This window comes from Sorex araneus, chromosome 3, assembly GCF_027595985.1.
Source record: "Sorex araneus isolate mSorAra2 chromosome 3, mSorAra2.pri, whole genome shotgun sequence".
Classification (NCBI taxonomy): Eukaryota; Metazoa; Chordata; class Mammalia; order Eulipotyphla; family Soricidae; genus Sorex; species Sorex araneus.
In genome coordinates, this window is record NC_073304.1 from 32,582,785 (window position 1) to 32,604,944 (window position 22,160).

Here is a 22,160-nt window from a genome sequence, read left to right on the forward strand (position 1 = left end):
GTCCCCCAAGAACTGCCAGGTATGAGCCCTCCCCGGCCCCCAAAAAAGTATATTTTCGTAGTAATAAGAACAAGGCCTACCACATACTAAAACTGCAAATATTCAGTAGAGTTGCATTTCCCTTGAAAGTATTTTCCTACAAGAGCTAAGATCTTACTGAGTGAATGAATATAGACCTTTGGTAAGTCTCGCAATAAAGCATCCCACAAATTCAGTCCATTCTCAATTAATTACAGAAATGGTAACCTAATTTGTGAATTAAATCATCTAATTAATCTCGTCACAGGCTTGTTAAGGCTTCTAGGGAAAAAAAAACCAACGGGTAAACAAGTACAATTTTATGTGGCTTTTTTTCTTTTGTTTTGTTTTTGCAATGTTATACTCAACTCAGAAAAAGTAAATGGGGCCAGATGGGTGGCTCAAGTGGAAGCACAGACGGCCTGGGAGGCCCAGTGCCATGCCAGGGCTGCGTGGCCCCCCGGGCATCAGCTGCAAACGGCGCAGCCTCTGAGAGGAGAAGAATATTTTCACTCAAAATTCCTCGATGACTAATGGATTTTTACTCATATCTTTAACCCTCAGACACAGATCATTTACATACACAGCGGTGGGGGGCGGGGGGCGTGCAATTCTTTTCTCTGTTCACCCAGACACGCATCTGGTCTAAGAGGCAGCAGTCTGCAAGAGTCTCTCCACAGAGGTCAATGACTCTGGAACAGAAGTACAGCACAAAACTCCATTTTTCCAGCTGAAATAAGAATGGAGCTCAGTGGTGGGAATGCCGGCTAGTTCAGCCCTTTTGGAAAACAGTATGGACAATTCTCAGAAAACTAGAGGTTGAGCTCCCATTTGACCCAGCAATACCACTGCTGGGAATATATCCCAGAGAATCAAAAAAGTACAATCAAAGCAACATCTGCACATGTATGTTCATCGCAGCACTGTTTACAATAGCCAGAATCTGGAAAAAACCCGAATGCCCCAAAACGGATGACTGGTTGAGGAAACTTTGGTACATCTATACAATGGAATACTATGCAGCTGTTAGAAAAAAGGAAGTCAAGAATTTTGTAGTTTATGCAGCTGTTAGAAAAAAGGAGGTCAAGAATTTTGTAGTCAAGTGGATGGGCATGAAAAGTTTCATGCTGAGTGAAATGAGTCAGAAAGAGAGAGACAGACATAGAAAGATTGCACTCATCTATGGTATATAGAATAACAGAGTGGGAGACTAACACCCAAGAACTGTAGAAATAAGTACCAGGAGGTTGACTCCATGGCTTCGAGGCTGGCCTCACGTTCCGGGGAAAGGTCAACTCAGAGAAGCGATCACCAACTACATTGTAGTCGAAGGCCATGTGGGGGAAGGGAGTTGCGGGCTGAATGAGGGCTAGAGACTGAGCACAGCGGCCACTCAACACCTTTATTGCAAACCACAACAGCTAATTAGAGAGAGAAAACAGAAGGGAATGCCTTGCCACAGTGGCAGGGTGGGGTGGGGGGAGATGGGATTGGGGAGGGTGGGAGGGACACTGGGTTTACGGGTGGTGGAGAATGGGCACTGGTGAAGGGATGGGTTCCAAACTTTGTATGAGGGAAGTATAAGCACAAAAGTGTATAAATCTGTAACTGTACCCTCACGGTGATTCTCTAATTAAAAACAAATAAATTTAAAAAAAAAAAGAATTTTGTAGTTAAGTGGATGGGCATGAAAAGTTTCATGCTGAGTGAAATGAGTCAGAAAGAGAGAGACAGACATAGAAAGACTGCACTCATCTATGGTATATAGAATATCAGAGTGGGAGACTAATACCCAAGAACCGTAGAAATAAGTACCAGGAGGTTGACCCCATGGCTTCGCGGCTGGCCTCACGTTCCGGGGAAAGGGCAACTCAGAGAAGCGATCACCAACTACATTGTAGTTGAAGGCCATGTGGGGGAAGGGAGTTGCGGGCTGAATGAGGGCTAGAGACTGAGCACAGCGGCCACTCAACACCTTTATTGCAAACCACAAGAGCTAATTAGAGAGAGAGAACAGAAGGGAATGCCCTGCCACAGTGGCAGGGTGGGGTGGGGGGGAGATGGGATTGGGGAGGGTGGGAGGGACGCCGGGTTTACGGGTGGTGGAGAATGGGCACTGGTGAAGGGATGGGTTCCCGAACTTTGTATGAGGGAAGTATAAGCACAAAAGTGTATAAATCTGTAATTGTACCCTCACGGTGATTCTCTAATTAAAAATAAATAAAGTATAAAAAAAAACTGAAAAAAAAAATAAAAAATAAAAAAAATAAAAAAAAAAAGAATGGAGCTCAGGAAAGACTAGGAAATGGACAATCAAAAAGGTTAGACATCACCTTCAGAACTTTTTTGATTTTTCTTTTTTATTAGCCAGCATTTTTAAGCTGCTATCTTCTGACTGGCTGAAAACAGTAAGAGAGTCATTCTGATCACATAAGTTTCCTCTAAAAATACACTGTAGCACTGTCGTCCCATTGTTCATCAATTTGCTCGAGCAGGCACCAGTAATGTCTCCATTATGAAACTTGTTGTTACTGTTTTTGGCATCTCGAATACACCACGGGTAGCTTGCCAAGCTCTGTCATGCACGTGGGATACTCTGGGTAGCTTGCCTGGCTCTCCGAGAGGAACAAAGGAATCAACCCAGGCCGGCCACATACAAGGCAAACACCCTACCTGCTGTGCTATCGCTCCAGTCCAAAACGTTGGTTAGATGCCATGAAGTAGGTGGCAGTGCCTTAACCATATGCATGTTGCAGGCCGAAGCCTCTTCCATACTTGTCAAGGGGAGTGCTAACCTTCTCTCCTTTCATACAACATCTTCTAAAAATGTCCATTTAAAATATATATGTCAAAATGCAATCAAAATTAAAAATGTAAATGTAATCAGGATTGAAAGATTACAAAAGATTACATTTTAATTACATTTTAATTCTGATTGAGACTAAAAGATGCAAATCTTTGCATTCATGTCATGATCCAGTAAACGCTATTTCTATTACTGTCAGAGAGGTTACTGTCCTCCTTATTTCTATATAGTTTTGGTTCTAACTCCTAAGAGAAAAAAAAAATACTCTAGAATGCCCTATTAGGATGCTTTCAATTGTGGGTGTTTCAAAGTGGCTTAAAATAAAACTCCTCCATGGGGCTGGAGCGATAGCACAGCGGGTAGGGCGTTTGCCTTGCACGCGGCCGACCCGGGTTCTAATCCCAGCATCCCATATGGTCCCCTGAGCACCGCCAGAAATAATTCCTGAGTGTAGAACCAGGAGTAATCCCTGTGCATCGCCGGGTGTGACCCAAAAAGAAAAAAAAATAAAAAAAAAAATAAAAAAAAAAATAAAACTCCTCCGGATTTTGTACACAAATAAAACAGCAGGGGATCCCACTGCAAATGGAGGCTTCGGGATGGGAAGAGAGCTTAAAGGCTGGTGAATACTGGAGCTTGAAACGGGAACATCACTCCCAAGTACCACGGGAGTGACCGCAGAGCACTGAGCCAGGAGTGGCCTGCAAATTCAGGTGGGTGTGACTCAACACCCCTCCCTGTACCACATAAATGGACATTCTGTAACACTGAAGTGTGTCCTGAAATTGTTCATTTTCAACAAGTTCATCGACGAGCGATAATGCTGCCCGTCCCTGGACCACCACTTGTTTTGTTTTTGTTTTTGCTAGGGGTGGAGAGCACAACCAGCACTCACTCCTGACAGTGCTGGGGAACCATGCAGTGCCAGGGGTCAAACTCAGGCATCCTTAAACACAAAGCATGTACACCAACCCTCTAAGCATCGCCCCAACCCCTTGACCACAATTTTAATATCAAGTCTAAGTCAAAAGGAAATAGGTAACTAAACATATCTAGAAACGCAGAGGTAGACTGTTAAGTGTGATTATCAAGAACCCATAGCACTTTTCTCTCTGCTATCCAATAGGTTAGTTTGAGACCAAGACTGGCTCCATCTCCTGGGATACCATATGGCTGATAACAGTACCTGGAGCTACAAGCTTCCTGCTCATGTCCTGCAGGAGGAAAGACTAGTTTCCCAAGAAGTTCTTAAGAACAGGAAGAAACATTTCCAGATGCTAAAAGATTTCCTTTGCCTCCCTTCTACAGGAGTAAGGTCAGGTCCTCCTCTTCCGAACCACTGACTGGCAAGGGAGAGTGGGAAATTCGTACTGGAGATGGAACTAGTGTTAGAGTACTGTATGCCTGGGCCGGAGCGATAGCACAGCGGGTAGGGCGTTTGCCTTGCACGCGGCCGACCCGGGTTCGATCCCCGGCATCCCATATGGTCCCCCAAGCACTGCCAGGAGTAATTCCTGAGTGCAAAGCCAGGAGTAACCCCTGAGCATCGCTGGGTGTGACCCAAAAAGCAAAAAAAAAAAAAAAAAAGAGTACTGTATGCCTGAAACTCATCGTGAACAACTTTGTAAATTATGGTGTCTAGATAAAAAAATTAAATTAAAAATATGCAAATCTTGTTCAACCATTTAAATAGAAACAAATACTAAAGGCAAAAAAATAATGTATACCTTATGCCTTAAAACTAGGTACTATTCTACTGCATTATCCTGCTCCCATAACAAAAAAGAAAAAGAGAAGAAAGAAAGAGAAAGAAAATTGGTGGGGAAAAACTACCAAGCAGTGTTCAGGGGGCTTGGGAGCAGCAGGCAGTTCGGTGTCCATCAGGCCATCCCAGAGATGCTGAGGAGCCACACCCAGGAGATGGAACCAGGACTGGCTGCCTACACTCTAACCCCTGTACTATCTTTCCATCCCCCACTTTTATAAAATGTTTACTTTTCAAAGCGTGATTCTCAACATGAGAAGAGAAAACTGAAAGGAGAGGTCTATTGGTGGATACTGTGCTGCCATTTCTACAGCTGTCAGCCGGCCAATCCCATGTTACCGGACAACTCAGTAAGCAAGACCACAAAAGAGACTCAGTATATGATACAGTCTAAGAAATGAAAATCACTTTAATAACTGTAAGCTAGTAGCAAAAAAGAAGCCTTCTCACATTATATCACTTTCAGTATTTCTCTGAAATTACTATACTTTGGTCCTCAAAAACGACAAGCACCATTTTATTCTGATTCAAGTTAGAATCGCCCCCACCATTAAATAGAAAAAATATACTACATATCCTTTGACCACTGATGCTTAGAAAACATACCTTAAGGTGTACGTTTTAATTACTTCATGAATAGCCCATTTTACTGGATACATTTGGCAAGGCCTAAAACTAAGATATCTCCCCTATTCACAACACTTACTGAGTCTTCATTAAATCTCAAGGAATCTTAAACCCTAGTCTGGATTGTAGCCCTTCAGCAAGAAAGAGAGGTCCAAAGTCCAAGATTTTGGGAATTATTTTCCTAAGACAGGATACTTGCTATAGTACTTAAACTACAAGTTTGCCAAGTCCAGCTTGAGAATACAGAAACACAGAAGTCTTTAGCATATTCAGTGGCAGACAAAAGGCATTCATTATATGCAAAATACATGTGTGATTAACAAGCAGTTCAAAAAGCAATCAAAATTACAAGTATGCAAATATTTCTTACTTGAAATCTTGATACCACTAACGGAGAAGCAGTCCTTCCTTGAGGTACACTTCCAAACAACAATCAAAACATAAAAGCATAAAGCAGAGCCTGAGACTTTCCACTGAAAAAGCTTGAAAGAAAGAAATCTTAGTACTGAGCAGCTTTTAGGAATAAAAATTTTGACTACAAATACGATTAGAAGCATTGTTCCACTATGAAAAGAATAGTGGCATTAGAATCAGGTTGGGCATCATACTGATTCCTTAAACTTTCAAGATTATAAAGTTTTCAGAAAATTATTCCTGAAAAGTTATTTCATTCTTAAATGACATTATTTTTTCAGTTACAACACAAAAAAAGAAGAATATAACCTAATTCACCAAAATTGCTTTAAGTATTGAATGAAAAATGTTTGAAATACATAATCATGATAATACCGGGAACAAAAGTGAGGTGTGGTTATTAGCACTCTTTCAAACTTGTGGATCATTTAAATGAACTAAGTAGAACAACTGAACAACTTCCAATTTTCAGTTCAATATGATCAACTTCTTTTTGGGGGAGGGGGCAGTTATTTATTTATTTTCTTTGGAGGCCACATCTGGCAGCACTCCTGACTCCTGACTCTGCCACTGGTTCTGGCAGGCTCAGGGGACCATATGGGATATCAGGGACGGAACCCCGGTGAGCTGCATGTAAGGCAACCCGCCTTACCCATGGTGCCATCTCTCCAGATCCTCCACTTTTATTTTAAATTGAAATTTAAAATAAATTTAAAGTCCAGATTGAAATACTTAAGAAGTCTCCTTTCACCCAACAGAGACCAAAGCAAAACAAAAAGTATCCTTTATCTAAATTCTCACAGAGTCAATATTATATTTTCAATTGTTTATTTGCATTGAATTCAACAGTGAAGTGTTGGTAGATTCCATTTAACACAAAATGTAATTTCTCAATAATGCAATCCTTCGAAAAACAGCCATAAAGGTCCTGTCTTTATTAAACCCCCAAATAAGGCATTAAATACTACTTAGAATGCAATAATGTTAAATTTTAGCTTGATGATTACAGTGACCTCTATCAAATCTTGATTGACGATTTCTTCAGAAATTTACATCTCATAATAAATTAAAGGTACAGAGCTTTCAAATTACCAGCAAATTCTCTACAATCAATTTTAAAGGAGAGGGAGGAAAGAAAGGGAATACACAAAAATTGTGCTTCAAGTAATCTTTTTATGTTTCAATATGAATGTTAGAGTGTTTTTCTTGAAACAGGATAATACTAACAGGATAATACCACAGGCACTTAACTATGCTTTCTTTTTTATTTTTTTTTCCTGGTAAATTGCAGAAGGGGTGGTTCAAGATGATGGTGCAGCAAGGTACACTGGACTCATGTCCTACCAACTACAAACTTGCAACTAAGATGGAACAATTTCCTATGAAGTAGCACTGAAGATAGGCAGACAGTATCTCCACAGCATCCACTGGGTTTGGCCCAACAGCCACTCCCAACAACAAAAAATAATTTAAAGAAACTTATCACTATAACAATCTGGCAGGAAATATTAAAGGAATTTCTGCAAACTTTTTCTTAGCAATACAATTTTGGAATTAGGATTTGTGATTTATCTGTTGCCCAAGAGCACACACTTTCCAGAACAGAATCAACAGAAAAGGTCGTAGTTAGGCTTGATAAAAAGTTTTAGAGACTACAAAGCTATATGTCACCTCCCCTTAGTGCTCTCACTGTAATATATAATCCCAAGTAAACATCAGAGAAATGATTCAACTTACATATCCGTAGGAAAGAGAAAAAGAGCGGACATTATATCCCCTTCTCCATCATTCCACAGAAAACTGTCTCTTACAATTCTTTCTTTTTTTCTTTTTTTTTTTTAACAATTCTTAACAGAAGCCTGAAGAGTAAATACTATGCTTTATTCATCTTTATGTTTTCATAGTGCCCAGCAGAGTTTTGCACGCAAATACTATGGGTGTAATTAATAAGCAAAAGAGACAGAGGCCTCCTCACTGCAGGGTCCTGGTCGCCCATGGCCCTGGCCTCTTGTCTGCAGCTTCAAGAAGAACCCAACTCGGACCCCTTGGGCCAACCAGGTCCTAAGAGAAGCCACTGGGAATTTGCCAGGACGCTGTCTGCCCTGGTGTGGCACCAAGAGAACTGGGCCATCCTTTATCATGCATGTACCTTGACACCAAGGAGCTGGAAGTCCTACAGGTGGAGCAATCAATCAAACCTCCATGATGTGTTTGTGAATCTGGCAGTGAGACTGACGTTGCCCCACTTGAAAGAGAGGCCATGGAAACAGGCAGACTGCACACAACAACTAGTCTAAGTATTCAGTTTGCAGAAGATCCAGAGGAAACAGCCAAAATAATTTACCAAAATGAAAGAAATCCTTGTTTCTCATTTGGTATTTGATAAATATCCAATTGACCAAAGTGAGGATATTGACCAAAAATAAGAGAAATCCTCACCATCCTGGCACCATTTGCAGAAGCTCTGGGCAACGGAGGAAAGCTAGTGCTCAAAACAAGTGAGGCACTACAGCAGAGATGGCTTCCACCAGCCACAGAGAGCTTCCTTTTCACCTCTCTACAGGCAAACAAACACTGAAAATTTAAGCATGACAGGATTTGTCACTGGTGACTAATGGAATGTTGTCTCACCATACTTTCATTGACCATGTAAAATACTGAACACAGAAAATGTTCTATCTTTAAGTGGTCTGTTGGGAAGTTTTGATGCCTGACTTGGAAAAGCACTGAAAACATATAAGAGAACATTCTGACTCTGGCGCTAATATTGTTCCAGACTCTATCATACAGCATTGGATAAAGTACTGTCACTATTGTATGTAACAGAACCAAACACCACAGCAATCCCCCAACCTTCATTATTATAAGTTCTATTTGTGTCTGTTCTATTTGTGTCACCACACATTGATGATTTCTTTTCAGGAAGCTGCCCAGAATTCTGCTAGTCTTCAAGGAAGAACTGGTATTCTTCATAAAGAACTCTACTTTCTGAGCTAAGACTACAAAGTTTTCTGCAGAACTCCCTAGAAGATTATTCAAATTCAAATCTCCTGCAACTGCACCTTTTTGCAAAGGAAAACTTTTTCCTTTACCTCTGAACATTTCATCTATGAATGTGTTGCACAGATATCATATTTGAGTAGAAAACTTTAATAATCTATATTTATACTGTGCAAGGATAAACATTTTGCCAACTTAAACCATTAGTACTCTGTAGTTAACTTTTTTGCTAGAAATATTCTTTTGACAAAGATACCAGTCCTTATATGGGAGAGCAAAATAAGCCCATTTGGATATAAATACCTGTGACAAACAGCCACTTTGTATAATTGTAAGGGAGATTTCTTGCAAGGGCCAACCTGAGAATGTCTTCAAATGGCCACCAACATTGTATAATATGAACCTTTTTCATAGTGGCAGACCTAAAGGAGGCCTCAATTATATACTTGATATTTGTGTCAAAGTAAGTATGAATACTTTTCCTTTTTGGGGTGGGTGGGAGTGCAGGTTAACCCATACCCAGTGGTGCTGAGGGGCTATTCATGGCTCTGTGCTCGGGAGTGACCCTGGCAGGACTCAGGGACCATATGCAATACCAGGGCTCCAACAGAGGCACATGGAAGGCAAGCACATAAAGGGAACAAGGAAGAAATAATCCCGTATGATCTCTCCAGCCCACATTTTTCCACTTTTAGCTGTTACAAATAAAGTTACAATAAACTTCCCTGCATATTATCTATCAGTATCCCTGTGTGTCAGGGGACCCTGAGTCTATGGTGATGTTAGAAGAATCTAACAGCTCAGGAAAGCTGTGATATGCAATTGTGGGTCATACAGACTGAACTAAGGGCTAAGAAAAGGGACAGCCACAAAGAATCAGGTGAGATCAGCTACCAGTTTCCTTGTGTCAACCCCTGGGCCCTGGCACAGACATGCGTAAGTTGCCGACATCTCCTGACATGATGCTGACACAAACACAAAGATGCCAACCAGGAAAACTTCTCCAACCCATGCTGTCCCATGTTTCTTACAGATCACAAAACATGCAGGATCTGACTTCCATTGTTCTGTTTCCAGCATCCAAAGCAAGATAAGAGGCTCAGCAAAAAAGTCTGTATTAAGCCTCTGATCTAATTGATCCAAGGTCCAAGGTTTCAGACACATAAAAAACACTCCTTAGAATATTATACATCTCAGAATTTATGTCATGAATATTAGTATGTCTAAAGAAACCCTGTTTGCAACAGAAAAATGCATATTCTCAAAAGGTACATAATCTTCGTGGGATATACAAAAACATAATGTGATATTAATATCCAAGGACAGTAGAAACAAGGGCCAGGAGGATCGGTCCATGGTTGGAAGCCTGCCTCAAGTGCTGGGGGAGAAGGTAATTGGGATAGAGAAGGAACCACTATGACAAAGACAGTTGGAAATGATCACTCTGGATAAGAAATGTGTGCTGAAAATAGGCAAAGGAACAAACACGATAACCTCTCAGAATCTGTATTGCAAATCGCATTGCCCAAGAGGAGAGAGAGAGGGGGGGGGGAGGGAGGGAGAAGGAAAGAGTCTGCCATAGTGACAGGCTGGGGAAAGAGTGGTGGGAAGGGAAACTGGGAACATTGGTGGTGGGAAATGTATACTGGTAGAAGGATGGGCACATACTCAAGAGCACAGAAGCAGAAATACAAAAACTGGTTATATTACATCTTGATAAAATAACTTGGATTTTAATAACTTTCAGTGAAAATAAGACTTTTCCATCCTAGGCTACTTAAATAATGTTTCCAAATTTTTATTAATATGCCAATTTTCTATATGTTGTTAACTATTAACAACATATAGAAAAACTTAAACTATAAAACATTTACAGAATATCAAGAAATTAAGACACAGAGTACAGGCCCTTGCTTTGCATGTGGCCGTCCCTTGTTCAAATCCCCAACACTACATATGATTCCCCGAGTATGTTCACTTCTGAGCACAGACAGAAGAAGCCTGAGCACCTCTGAGTGAAAACAGCCCAACTCTCATCAAAAAGAGAAAAGAAATAAAGGTAGAAAAAGACGGAGAGGAAAGATATGAAAAACTTCAATGTCATTCATATACCAAGAATTGAAACTAACTTGCGGAATCTCTAAAACTGAAACTTTAGATCTTGGCATTTTGTTCATTTTTGCACCATACTGAAGAATTTTCTGAGGCAATTTGAAAGTTAGAGCCCTTTAATCTGGGCGATATATTTTTGTTCTCTTATTCAGAAAACTTAAAAACACTAAAATGGGGGGGAAGAGCACAATGGTATTACAGACTACACTTGTTAATAATTTTTTAAAAGGCAGAAATTTTTTTTAAAAAGGCTGAATTTCAGCAGTAAGAATGAAATTTTCAAATTACATTTACAAAATAAAAAAATAATAATAATAATTGAGGGTCAGAGAGAGTACAATGCATAAGGTGCTTTGATCTGGCCTTGTACGTGGCTAATCTGGGTTCAATCCCTAGTATTCCACATGGGTACCCGAGCACTGCTGGAAGTGATTCCTGAGTGCAGAAAAGTTAGTATGCTCAGGACTAACCCCTGAGCATCGCCAGGTATGGTCCAAAAACTAAAAAAAAAAAAAAAAATTTAGTATAAAATACATATATATGGCAAGGCATATAGTACGGTGGATTAGGTGATTTCCTTGCACACAGATAACCCAGGTTCAATCCCTAGCATCCCATATGGTCCTCTGAGAGCTGGCAGGAATGATCCCTGAGTGTACAGCCAGGAGTAGCCCCTGAGCACCACTGGGGTTTGCCCCCCAGACCAAAAAATACATTAATAAACTAAATGTATTAAATATATATATAGTATGCTTTCAGAAGGCTTGATTGTATTTTTTCCATTTTTCAGATCCCATCATAACATTTTTTATGTGCTTATATATGTGGCGACAGAATTGAACATGGACCTCATATATGCTAAGCATGCACTTTACTACTAAGCCACATTCATAGCCCCATGACACTCTGAAAATTGGGTTCTTTAGAGGTCAGAGAGATAGTACAAGGCTTAGGGCACTTGCCTTGCATGTGACCAACCCCAGTTTGATCTCTGGTACCACATGGTCCCCTGAGCACCACTAAGAGTATTTGATCCCTGAACATAGCTCTGGGTGTAACCCAGGAGAGAAAAGCAGATATTAAAATAAATAACTAAAATAAGGTCCTCTAGGACCTTGGGTTTATGGTGAGGAGGATCTTAGCACACTGGTGTTGAGCACACAGCATAGAAAGTATATATATAAAAATAAATCAGTGCTATTGTAAAAATAGGTCTCTTGCATCAATGCTAAGTATATGTCCCAGAATGCCATCCTATTATTTATCATTATTTAACAAAGTACTTTCCTTCTTGAGCTGAAACGAAAGTTTTACTTTCCATTCTATTTTTTTGCAGATGTTAAGTTAGCATATAACTCGTTGTCATTTCAGAATCATACGTGCTTTTTTTTCAATTGATATATAAGTGACATTAGTTTCAGGTATACAACATAAAGGTTCAATAATACTTTTCTTGAATTTATTACATAACTCTTATTATTTCAGGATCTCATGTATGCTCCATTTTTACAATTGAAATATGTGACAAGTGGCATTATATACATTTCAGATGTACAAAACAATGATTCAAAAATTGCAATTTTATTAGCTGCTATTTCCTAACCATTACTCAGTCATAGCACTAGGCACTAGAAATCAAAATAACAGAAAATATAATCCTTTCTTTAAGAAGTTTAGAGGCCATGGAGCTGGAGAGATAGTATAACAGGTAAGGTGCTTGCCTAGATTCAATCGCTGGTATGCCATATAGTTCCCCAAGCACTTTCAGGAGTGATCCCTGAGCACAGAGCCTGGAAAAAACCCTAAGTACCATCAGGTGTGACTCAAATAACTGAAAAAAAAAAAATGAAGAAAAATTTTTAAAGTTCTGTCTAATTTTGTAGGTGTCAAAAAGAAAGTTAATTCTTTTGTAGAAAAAAAAAATCCCAGAATTGTCATCCAAAGACCTTGATTCTACTATCTGCCCTCTCCTATGCCGTAAACCCTTAAAGGAGTCAAATCACCTCTTGACCTCAGTGTTTCTGTAAAATGAAGGGACTAATTTAGATGTTCTTTACGGTCCTTTTGGCAAGAAAATCCTATCATTTTAATCTGATACATAATTTACAATATATATAATAACTGTTCTGTGTATGGTAGTTAGAAGTCAAAGATAAACAACAAAGATAACCATAATAAACGGATTTCTGTAGATAATATTTAAATTTTTCTCTTATGTTATTTTCATCAAGTTTCTGTAAACAGTTTCAGAGCCTACCATTTTTTCCAATACTAGCATGGATACTCATTAAGAAAACAAAGGTTCTGCATCAGAAGCCCAAGAGCAAGTGTCCCTTACAACTCCCCGCTTTTTCAGGAAAAAAGATTCAAAGAGTCTTCACAGATTACAATTAATAGTCTGTGAACATATTCAAAGGTCTAGAAATTCCTTCTGAGAATTTTCAAATTTTATGTTTCTATTTCAAAGATGACTTCAAATCATTAGTACAGACATTTTATAATTGAAAACTGCCACAACATGTTCTTATGTGTTTTCAATCAAGTAATGCCAAGAAAAGTCACTTTAATCACCAGAGACTAATGGGAAAAGCAAGGCAGACTTCAAACATAAATGTGCTTATGCCCAGGTGAAGACCCTGTCCAAACAGAAGGAGGTTCTGCAGCAGCTCAAATAGAGAAAACAGATGGGAAGGTTGAGTCATCTCATGATGTCTATGTGCATATGTAAACTTAAAAAGCAACAGGCCCTAAACTAGTATATTTACATCAATATATTAAGAATCTAACTTAGCAAATCACTGGTATTAAATCAGAGTAATTTGAATAGTACTATGCTTTATAAATGCAAACCACTTTTATGATTTCATAATTACAGGTCAATATAAAATGGTATTAGCTAGTCTTAAAATTCTCTACTTTTGGTTTGGTTTGGGGCCACTCCCAGAGAGGCTCGGGGCTTACTCCTGGATCTGCGCAAAGGGCTCACTCCTGGTGGGCTCAGGGGACTATGTGCAGTACTGGGGAGTGAACCCAGGTTCACTGCGCACAAGGGAAGCGCCCTGCCCACTACCCCATTGTTCTGGCCCATGAAATTCTACATATTTTTATGATATAATGAAACCAGAGTTAGCCATGGGAGCTACTGGGAGTATTACCTGCATTTCCTTAAACATGTTTGAGGAAATACTGTTTCTAAATTGACAGACTGGGGCCAGAGAGATAGAAAACAAATAACATCCAGGAAGTTATAGTAACTATTTAAACAATAATTGAATATTGATAAAATCATGAATGTTAAATGCTCTCGACACACAAAGGAATTTTGGGTTTGTTTTTCTTTTGGGGGACTGAGGGGGGGAGCTAGTCATATTTGGCAGTGTTCAAGGCTTATTCCTGACTCTGTGTTCAGTAATCACTCCAGGTCAGGCTGGGGGGCCACATGTGGTTCCGAAAATAAAACTCAGATCATCTGTGCCTGCTGCACTATCTCTCCAGCATTAAAAACGTGTTAGCTAATTATGTGGTAGTAATAATTTCCTAATAAAGTATATAATAGCAAAAAATTGTATAACTTATTTAACAATGTCAGATATCCATAATGCTTTAATAAAACTTGTAACACTCAAATAGTTACGTATTAATTCATTTTTATTCCTTTTTCTTTCTATAATATGCCAGCATAATCAAAGTACATCTTCTGTATACATTCTGCCAGCTAAAATTATATTACCATTATAAATAAATAAACAATATTAAAAGTAAGAATCGAGTGTCAAAAGCAAAACTTATGTCTGTTGCCAATATAAGATCAAGAGAGGTTAAAATACGATTTTTTGAAAAAGCATATAAAAAACCAAAAAGCAGAGGGGAGGGGGGCTGAGATGCAACCCAGAGGAGAGTTTCTGTCTTATACGTGTGAGGTCCTGGGTTGGATCTCCAGCACCCATGGGGGAGAGAGGATGGGTTGGCAAAGGGAGGGGAGAGGTAGAAGTAGTACTGCAACTCATAAATTAGAAAACATTTACTAAGAGTCTGCTTTGCTCAACAACTCTTTCTGGCGCCAGCAATTCGGCAGAGCAAAGAGTACTGAGTTCCTGCAGCTGCTCTCTCTAGTTTTACTCTCTAGAGGGCAAAGCTGATGGAGAGACATAAAGCATAGATGCATAAATGTATGGAGAGTCTGGGAGAGGGCTAAATCCTTATGTGATGAGCAGAGTCCCACTCACAAGCTAACAGGAGAGACTGACGCACAAGGATATCTATTTCGAAAAGGAATATTCAAAGTTGAGGAACAGTAAACATTTTCTAAGGCAGGGATGTTAGCTGACATATTTAAGGAACTACAAGGAAGCTTAGTAATTAGAAAAATTTAATTAACCAAGTGACAACATAAAGTCTTGAAATATTTTGTTCCATATAAAACCACCTATTCAATATATAGCAAAAGAGGTTAAAACTTGGGAGGGTACAGAGATAGTATAGAGGTAAGTTGCTTGCTTTGAATACAGCCAATAATGGTTTGATCCCTGGCACCATATATGGTCCCCTGAACATCACCAAGAATGATCCTTGTGCAGAGCCAGGAGTAAGCCCTAAGTACTGCTAGATAAGACCCCAAAACGAAAAGGAAGAAAAAAGTGCAAAACATGGGTCCTAGAGGGGCCAGAGAGATAGCACAGTGAGTAGGGCATTTGCCTTGCACATGGCCAATGTGGTTTCAATCCCTGGCATCACATATAATCCCAGACTCACCAGAGATGATTCCTCAGCACTGCTGAGTAAGGATCAAAAATTTGAAACACACACACACACACACAGACACACACGCACACGCGCGCGCGCGCGCGCACACGCGCACACGCGCGCGCACACACACACAAACTTGAGATCTGGGAGATAGCACAGAAGTTCAATTCCTGGCACTACATGATCTCCCAAGCATCACTGGGTGTAGAGTTAAGATTAGTCCCGAGGAATGGGCACATCACCAGGTGTTCTGGAGGCTTCCAAACACCACCAGAGAATTCCTGATGGTTTCTAAGCACCACCAGGGCAGCTCTGGTTGTGTTTGACCCTACAGGACTTGAGCAGCCTACTGGCACTGAACTGCCAACAATCTTGCCAAGTACCACTAGGAATCGCTGGGCTCCCTGAGCACCATTTGGGAGCTCCCCAAAATAAAAATAAATGAATCAATACATAAAGGCTTAAAACATTATGATTTAGGCCAGAGAGATGGCTTTGCATATGATCACCCTGGGCACCAGTCTCCCAGCACTGCTGTGAGTGATCCCGAGCACTGCACCATACCTGATGCAGCCCCCACCCCCAAACAAAAAAAAACACTGTATTATTTTCCATTTAAATTAAATCATAAAGCCAAGAAAATAATGACATCTCCTAAATGACGTGTTTTTCAAGAATCCATATTGACCTATCTCAAAACCAATATAATATGACATTATTTTATATAAGTATTTCACACTACACAGCTACCTCTAAACTGAAAAATGAAAGCAAAGAGAAATGCAGATATTAAGTTATAATCTTTCAGAGGGATGTGTTAAAACCAAAGGAAGTAGAACTCCTTTCTCTCTAAGGAAAATAAATTTCAGGAAAAAAACTGAAAAGAACGTTGTAACTACTGCTTTAGAGTAAATATATACAGCTACTGGAGCAGTGGTAAAGCGGGTAGAACATTTGCTTTACATGCAGCCAACCCAGGTTCAATCCCTGGCACCTCAACTGGTCCCTGAAACTCACCAGAAAGGATCCCTAAGCACAGAGCCAGGAGTGAACCCTAAGCACTGTTGGGTGTGGCCACCAAACAAACAAACAAAAAGAATTATATCATATAAACCAAAATATAAATTTGAAAGTCATGAAAATATGTAGAATTTCTTGCATGCCTATTTTTTTCCCTGACTTGTTTGGTCGGTTAGTTCTGGTTTGAGGCTATACCCGGTCATGCTCAGGGCTCACTCCTGGCTCTGCCACCCAAGGGTTACTTCTGATGGTGTCTAAAGGACCATACTGACGTCGGGGATTGAACCCAGGCCAGCCAAGTGCAAGGTAAGTACCTTACCCCCTGTACCATCTCTTTTGCCTCTTCCCTGACTTTTTGCTAGATTTACCAGCCTCAAAGGCTGTGCTTTGTGTGGCAGTTCACATTATAAGTACATGCACTTGTTACAAAGATCCTAGGTTTTAAATTTTCACAAACAAATCTAAAAATTATAAAATCATAAATAATTTTTTCTCAGTTTAAGGAATTTTCTTATCTTCTATTTAGATGAGGAATGGCTAAACATAAAGAGTCTAATGCTGCTAATTGCTGGTGAGGCCGCAAAAGATGAACTCTCCCACACGTTGTGAATGGAAGTCGAACTTGGTACATACCGAGGACCAGCATCTTACAGAATCCCTTGCAAAGCACCCTGATCTTCAGATTTTCTGATCACAATTACTACTACTGAAGGCCATGCCAAGAGTAATCTTTTCATGTTTCATTTTCATTTTCATAACATTCCAAATGCACTACAGTAACCAACTTCTGGTCATTAAAAGCAACCAAATCCTTCAGAATACAAAACAGCACAGACTACAACAAAACAGCAAAATCTAAATTACTAAGAGAACAGAAAACTACTGCCACAAAAGAAACTATATAGAAATAGAGCCAGGCAATTTCACGGCGTTTCAATACTTATATAGTTCAATGTGACAAAATATAAAACATGCACAAAGACAAGAAAATGTATGACTATAGAAACTTTTAAAAATAATATTCAAGACTTCCAAAGGATAAAATAATGTCAACATAGAAACAAGTGCAAGAACACTATTAATATTTATTATAGCAATTTTACTGTTTTACCTTCCCTTTGAATTCTACTCATCGATATCATAAGTCTGTAGGTTCAAATAAGAAAGAAAATAAAAGCCAAAAAGGGAAAAAGACAAACTTACTGGAATTGAAAATTCCTCAGCCAAATACTTCAAGGAGGCTGCTTCTCTTGCCAAGAACTTGTTTCTCTCTCTTATGTTGCCCTGAAGTTGTGTATCAAACTCCTTTCTCACCACAGAAGCAATAGAGTCAATAATCACAAGCTTAACGCCCTTTGAAATAATTTCTTCTTCCAAAGATTCGATCCTATAAAAGCAGAATTTGTAAAATAGAGGGTATATGTAATGACTTTTTTTTTCTTTTTGGGTCACACCCAGCGATGCACAGGGGTTACTCCTGGCTCATGCACTCAGGAATTACTCCTGGTGGTGCTTGGGGGATCATAAGGAATGCTGGGAATCGAACCCAGGTCAGTCACATGCAAGGCAAATACCCTACCTGCTGTGCTATCACTCCAGCCCCTTTAATGACTTTTTTGATCTTCCTTTTTTGTTTTATTTCTCTCTGGGGGCCAAAATTAAATCTTATAAGCAAGTCTCAAATACCAAATTTTAAAACAGCGTACCTTTGCAAAACTTCATCACAGCTGAGCTCCCGATAAAGGTGTACTTTACTACTTGCCAAAAGTAACTTTTCTTCACTGTCAAAATAACTGGGAAAACGAGATTCTGCTATCTCAATGAGTCTGAGGGGGGAAGAAATAATAAAAGTTAAAACAGTCAATGACATTTAAAGTCACACTGTAGAAATACTAATGAATATTTGAGAGTAATAAAGTCACTGTAGCACTGCACTGTAGCACTGTCATCCCGCTGTTCATCAATTTGCTCAAGTGGGCACCAGTGATATCTCCATTGTGAGACTTGTTGTTACTGTTTTTCACATATCAAATATGCCACGGGTAGCTTGCCAGGCTCTGCCATGTGGGTGGGATACTCTTGGTAGCTTGCTGGGCTCTCCAAGAAAGACAGAGAAATCGAACCTGGGTCGGCCTCGTGCAAGGCAAACGCCCTACCCACTGTGCTATCGCTCCAGCCCAATAAAGTCACAGGCAAACAAAAGTTGTGGGCCAGGGAGATAGTATAGAGGCTAGAGTTCAATCTTGGGTACCACATGGTCTCCAGAGCAGCACCGGATGTTGCCCTGGAGGACCCCTGGAGCCTTGTAGTCCCTGGACTTGGCACTGAACCACCAGTACAGTTGGCCAAGTCGCCAGTAGTGATCCCCAAGCCACCATCCAAAAAAAAAAAGTCTCACTGATAAACAGAAACAAAATAAATAATATTAGACTGTAAGGTCCTATTTTTTAAAAGTCATTAAAGTGAGTGGAATTGGATCCAACAAAAACTTTTAAATCTCCTCTAATACTAAGCAAGTAACAATATATCTGGGTTTATTTTTCTGGCAAGAAGTAAGTTATGTAAATGACAATTTGACTCATAGTTATGATACGTTCCACATTTTTAAATGCTATTTTCAATAATAAAAATATATTTGAAATACCATCTGTTATCATTAGACTAATCAGAAATCAGTAAGTCTCCATGTCTCAAACTAGAAAAATATTTTTTCTCAATTAAAAGTACATCAAAATAAATCCAAAATAAATTCAAATTCCCTAATAAGTAGAAAAATAATTCCTAAACAAATGGCTGTCATACAGTATTTCCTAGTAAACTAAAAAGGGTTTTGTGAACATTGAATTCTGACTTCTAAGTTAAATCTAATGCATGGGGATGGTCAAAGGTTGGAGAGCAGCAAGTTAAAACAGAGACAACTATTATCATGAAGGATGCAAAACATGGAGAGTAATACTAGAAATTTTAAATATTTCCATTCCTAAAAAGGAAAATCTTTGAATCTCCATCCTTCTCAGAGAGCCCGGCAAGTTACCAAGAATATCCCACCCGCATGGCAGAGCTTGGCAAGCTACCCGTGGTGTTTTTAATATGCCAAAAACAGTAACAAGTCTCACAATGGAGACGTTACTGGTGCCTGCTCGATGAACAACGAGAACGACAGTGCTACAGTGCAGTGCTACCTTATCTGTCCAATACATAAACATACAAAAAAGACAGATTGGAAGGGCTGTTAACTGAAAGCATCCTGCATTCTATGTTCCATTTAGACACAAAAGTACAAAGGAAGTGTTTTCATTTCCAAATAGTTTAAGAGTTCCAAGAAGACATAGAGAACCTTAAAGAGAAAAAAAGAGGCTGGAGCGACAGTACAGTGGGCAGGGTGCTTCTCTTGCACACGACTGACCCAGGTTCACTCTCCAGCATACCATCTGGTCCCCAGAGCACTGTCTGGAGTGACCCCTGAGCACCACCCATTAGAAATTAGAAATCAAGAGAAAAAATAAGTTTCTCACATAGACTATCATCAGAAATGAAGAAAATAATCTGAAACAGGAAAAAAGAAGAGAAATACAAGAAAAGGAGTCAATAGCATTTTCAACAGTATGTTGCGCAGTTTGAAAAGAAAACAATCCAAATATGGACCAGAAAGACAGTACAGGGGATGGGGCACTAGCCTTGTATGCAACCGACCCAAATTCGATACCCAGTATCCCATATGGTCCCCGAAGCTCTGCCAGAAATAATTCCTGAGTGCAGAGACAGGAGAAACCCTCAACCACCTGAGCACCATCAGGTGTGGCCCAAAAACAGGAAGGAAGGAAGGAAGGAAGGAAGGAAGGAAGGAAGGAAGGAAGGAAGGAAGGAAGGAAGGAAGGAAGGAAGGAAGGAAGGAAGGAAGGAAGGAAGGAAGGAAGGAAGGAAGGAAGGAAGGAAGGAAGGAGAGAAACAAAATATAAGTGGGAAAAGGAAAAATTACTTCAGGAGTAAGGAATAGTTTCAAAAGACATTTAAAGAAAGAAAAAATGGATGAAATAGACAAACAGGATATATACTTGGGAGAGGCACAGGAATTGAAAGAGGAGGGAAAAAAGAAAGAAGGAGGAAATGAAGTGAGTAAATGATGAAAGCAAAATGAAATGAGATAACACTGGCAAAGGCAAAACAGGGAAATCTTGAGGGTTTGGAGGGGAAAGTGTAAAATTTTTGATTTACGCAACTATTTGCTGACTTTAGTGACCGTCAGACAAGTCAGCTCACAAGCTCTGGCACTTGAAACCCATTAATTTTTTAATAGGGTAGGTATGGCAACATCTACCAGAAACAAGGAAGTTTTTCAAAACTATGATGCCCAGTTGATTAGGAACAAAGCTATGAGAATCTAACTCATGGGCAATAACAAGCGACCAGCTGACAGACACTTATAATGTTCTGCCTGGATTTTAACTAGTGACTTGAGTGGTGAAAGGCTCTGGAACTTATTACCACTCATGTCCACTGAGGCTCCTCAGGAGGGAGCTGCATGGACACGAACTAACTTTATTCAGGGCTAGCAAGCTCAAGGATGGATTAGAATGATCACTTACAAATCAACATGCTGGAATTTTCTATTTCCCTACACATCTTTTTACTTTAAAAAACAGATACCTGGAAAAATATATAAATCAAGAGTAAAATTAATATGTGGTATTCTATATGTGTCTATTAACTACACCAGTTTCTTGGGACAATCAATGTTCACTGCATTTCAATTAGTACAAGCAACAGGAAAAAAAAATCCACCTTTTGTTCCCTGATATTATATGTACATTTTTAAGCTAATGCCTTTTAAATAACATTTTAATTTTTAAAAAGTGTTCCTTCCAAAGGATGTACTTAAAATTAATTCTTTCAAAAAATAGTTACTGAGAACTTGTACACACACACTCAAAAATCCTTCTCTCCTAAAACATATATTCTTCTGAGAAAGAGATAGCACAGCTATCTGGGTAGGGCGTTTGCCTTGCATGTGGCCGACCCAAGTTCGATTCCTTTATCCCTCTCGGAGAGCCCAGCAAGCTACCGAGTGTATCCCGCCCACATGGCAGAGCCTGGCAAGCTACCCATGGTGTATTTGATATGCCAAAAACAGTAACAACAAGTCTCACAATGGAGATGTTACTGGTGTCCACTCGAGCAAATCGATGAACAACAGGACAACAGTGCTACAGTGCTAAGAGAGACAAATACATATTATATGTCAGGTAACAAATGTTCTTTAAAAATGGAAGAAAAAGAAAGCAAAAGGCTAGTAGATAGATAGTACAGCCCTTGAGACACATGCCAAGCATATTCCTGACCCAGGTTCAATTCTACATGTTCCGCCTGCTTCACTGGGTACAGCCATGGAAGTCCACGAGCATCACTCAGCATGGCCCAAGTACACCCAACACCACTGACCCAGGCAATATTACCCTCTCAGGCCCCTAGCAAGTCCTCCGGAAGTGCTAAGCACCACTCAGGAGCCTCCCTCCATTCCTCTGCCAAAAAAAAATTTTAAGTAAACCAGGATGAAGGAGCAGACTGTGACAGATGGAAGCCAGGACTCCTTTTTATATGGGGTGGTCCAGAAAAGCCTCTCTAATAAGATGACGATTATGCAAAGGTATAACT

The 22,160-nt window shown here is 39.7% G+C and overlaps 1 protein-coding gene and 1 non-coding gene across 3 annotated transcripts in view; both read right to left on the minus strand.

Moving 5' to 3' along the window:
* Positions 1-22,160, minus strand: part of RAD51B (RAD51 paralog B) — a 643,620-nt gene that overhangs the window by 575,011 nt on the left and 46,449 nt on the right. For both annotated transcript variants that reach the window (XM_055132312.1, XM_004612334.2), the window contains exons 6-7: positions 18,215-18,334; positions 17,712-17,895 (exon numbers count right to left, since the gene is read on the minus strand). In XM_055132312.1, coding sequence (XP_054988287.1) covers positions 17,712-17,895; positions 18,215-18,334 — 304 coding nt within the window. The remainder of the gene's footprint in view (positions 1-17,711; positions 17,896-18,214; positions 18,335-22,160) is intronic.
* LOC129404079 (U6atac minor spliceosomal RNA) lies at positions 2,713-2,835 on the minus strand. Its single transcript, XR_008629677.1, has one exon. It is a non-coding gene; the product is annotated as a U6atac minor spliceosomal RNA (small nuclear RNA).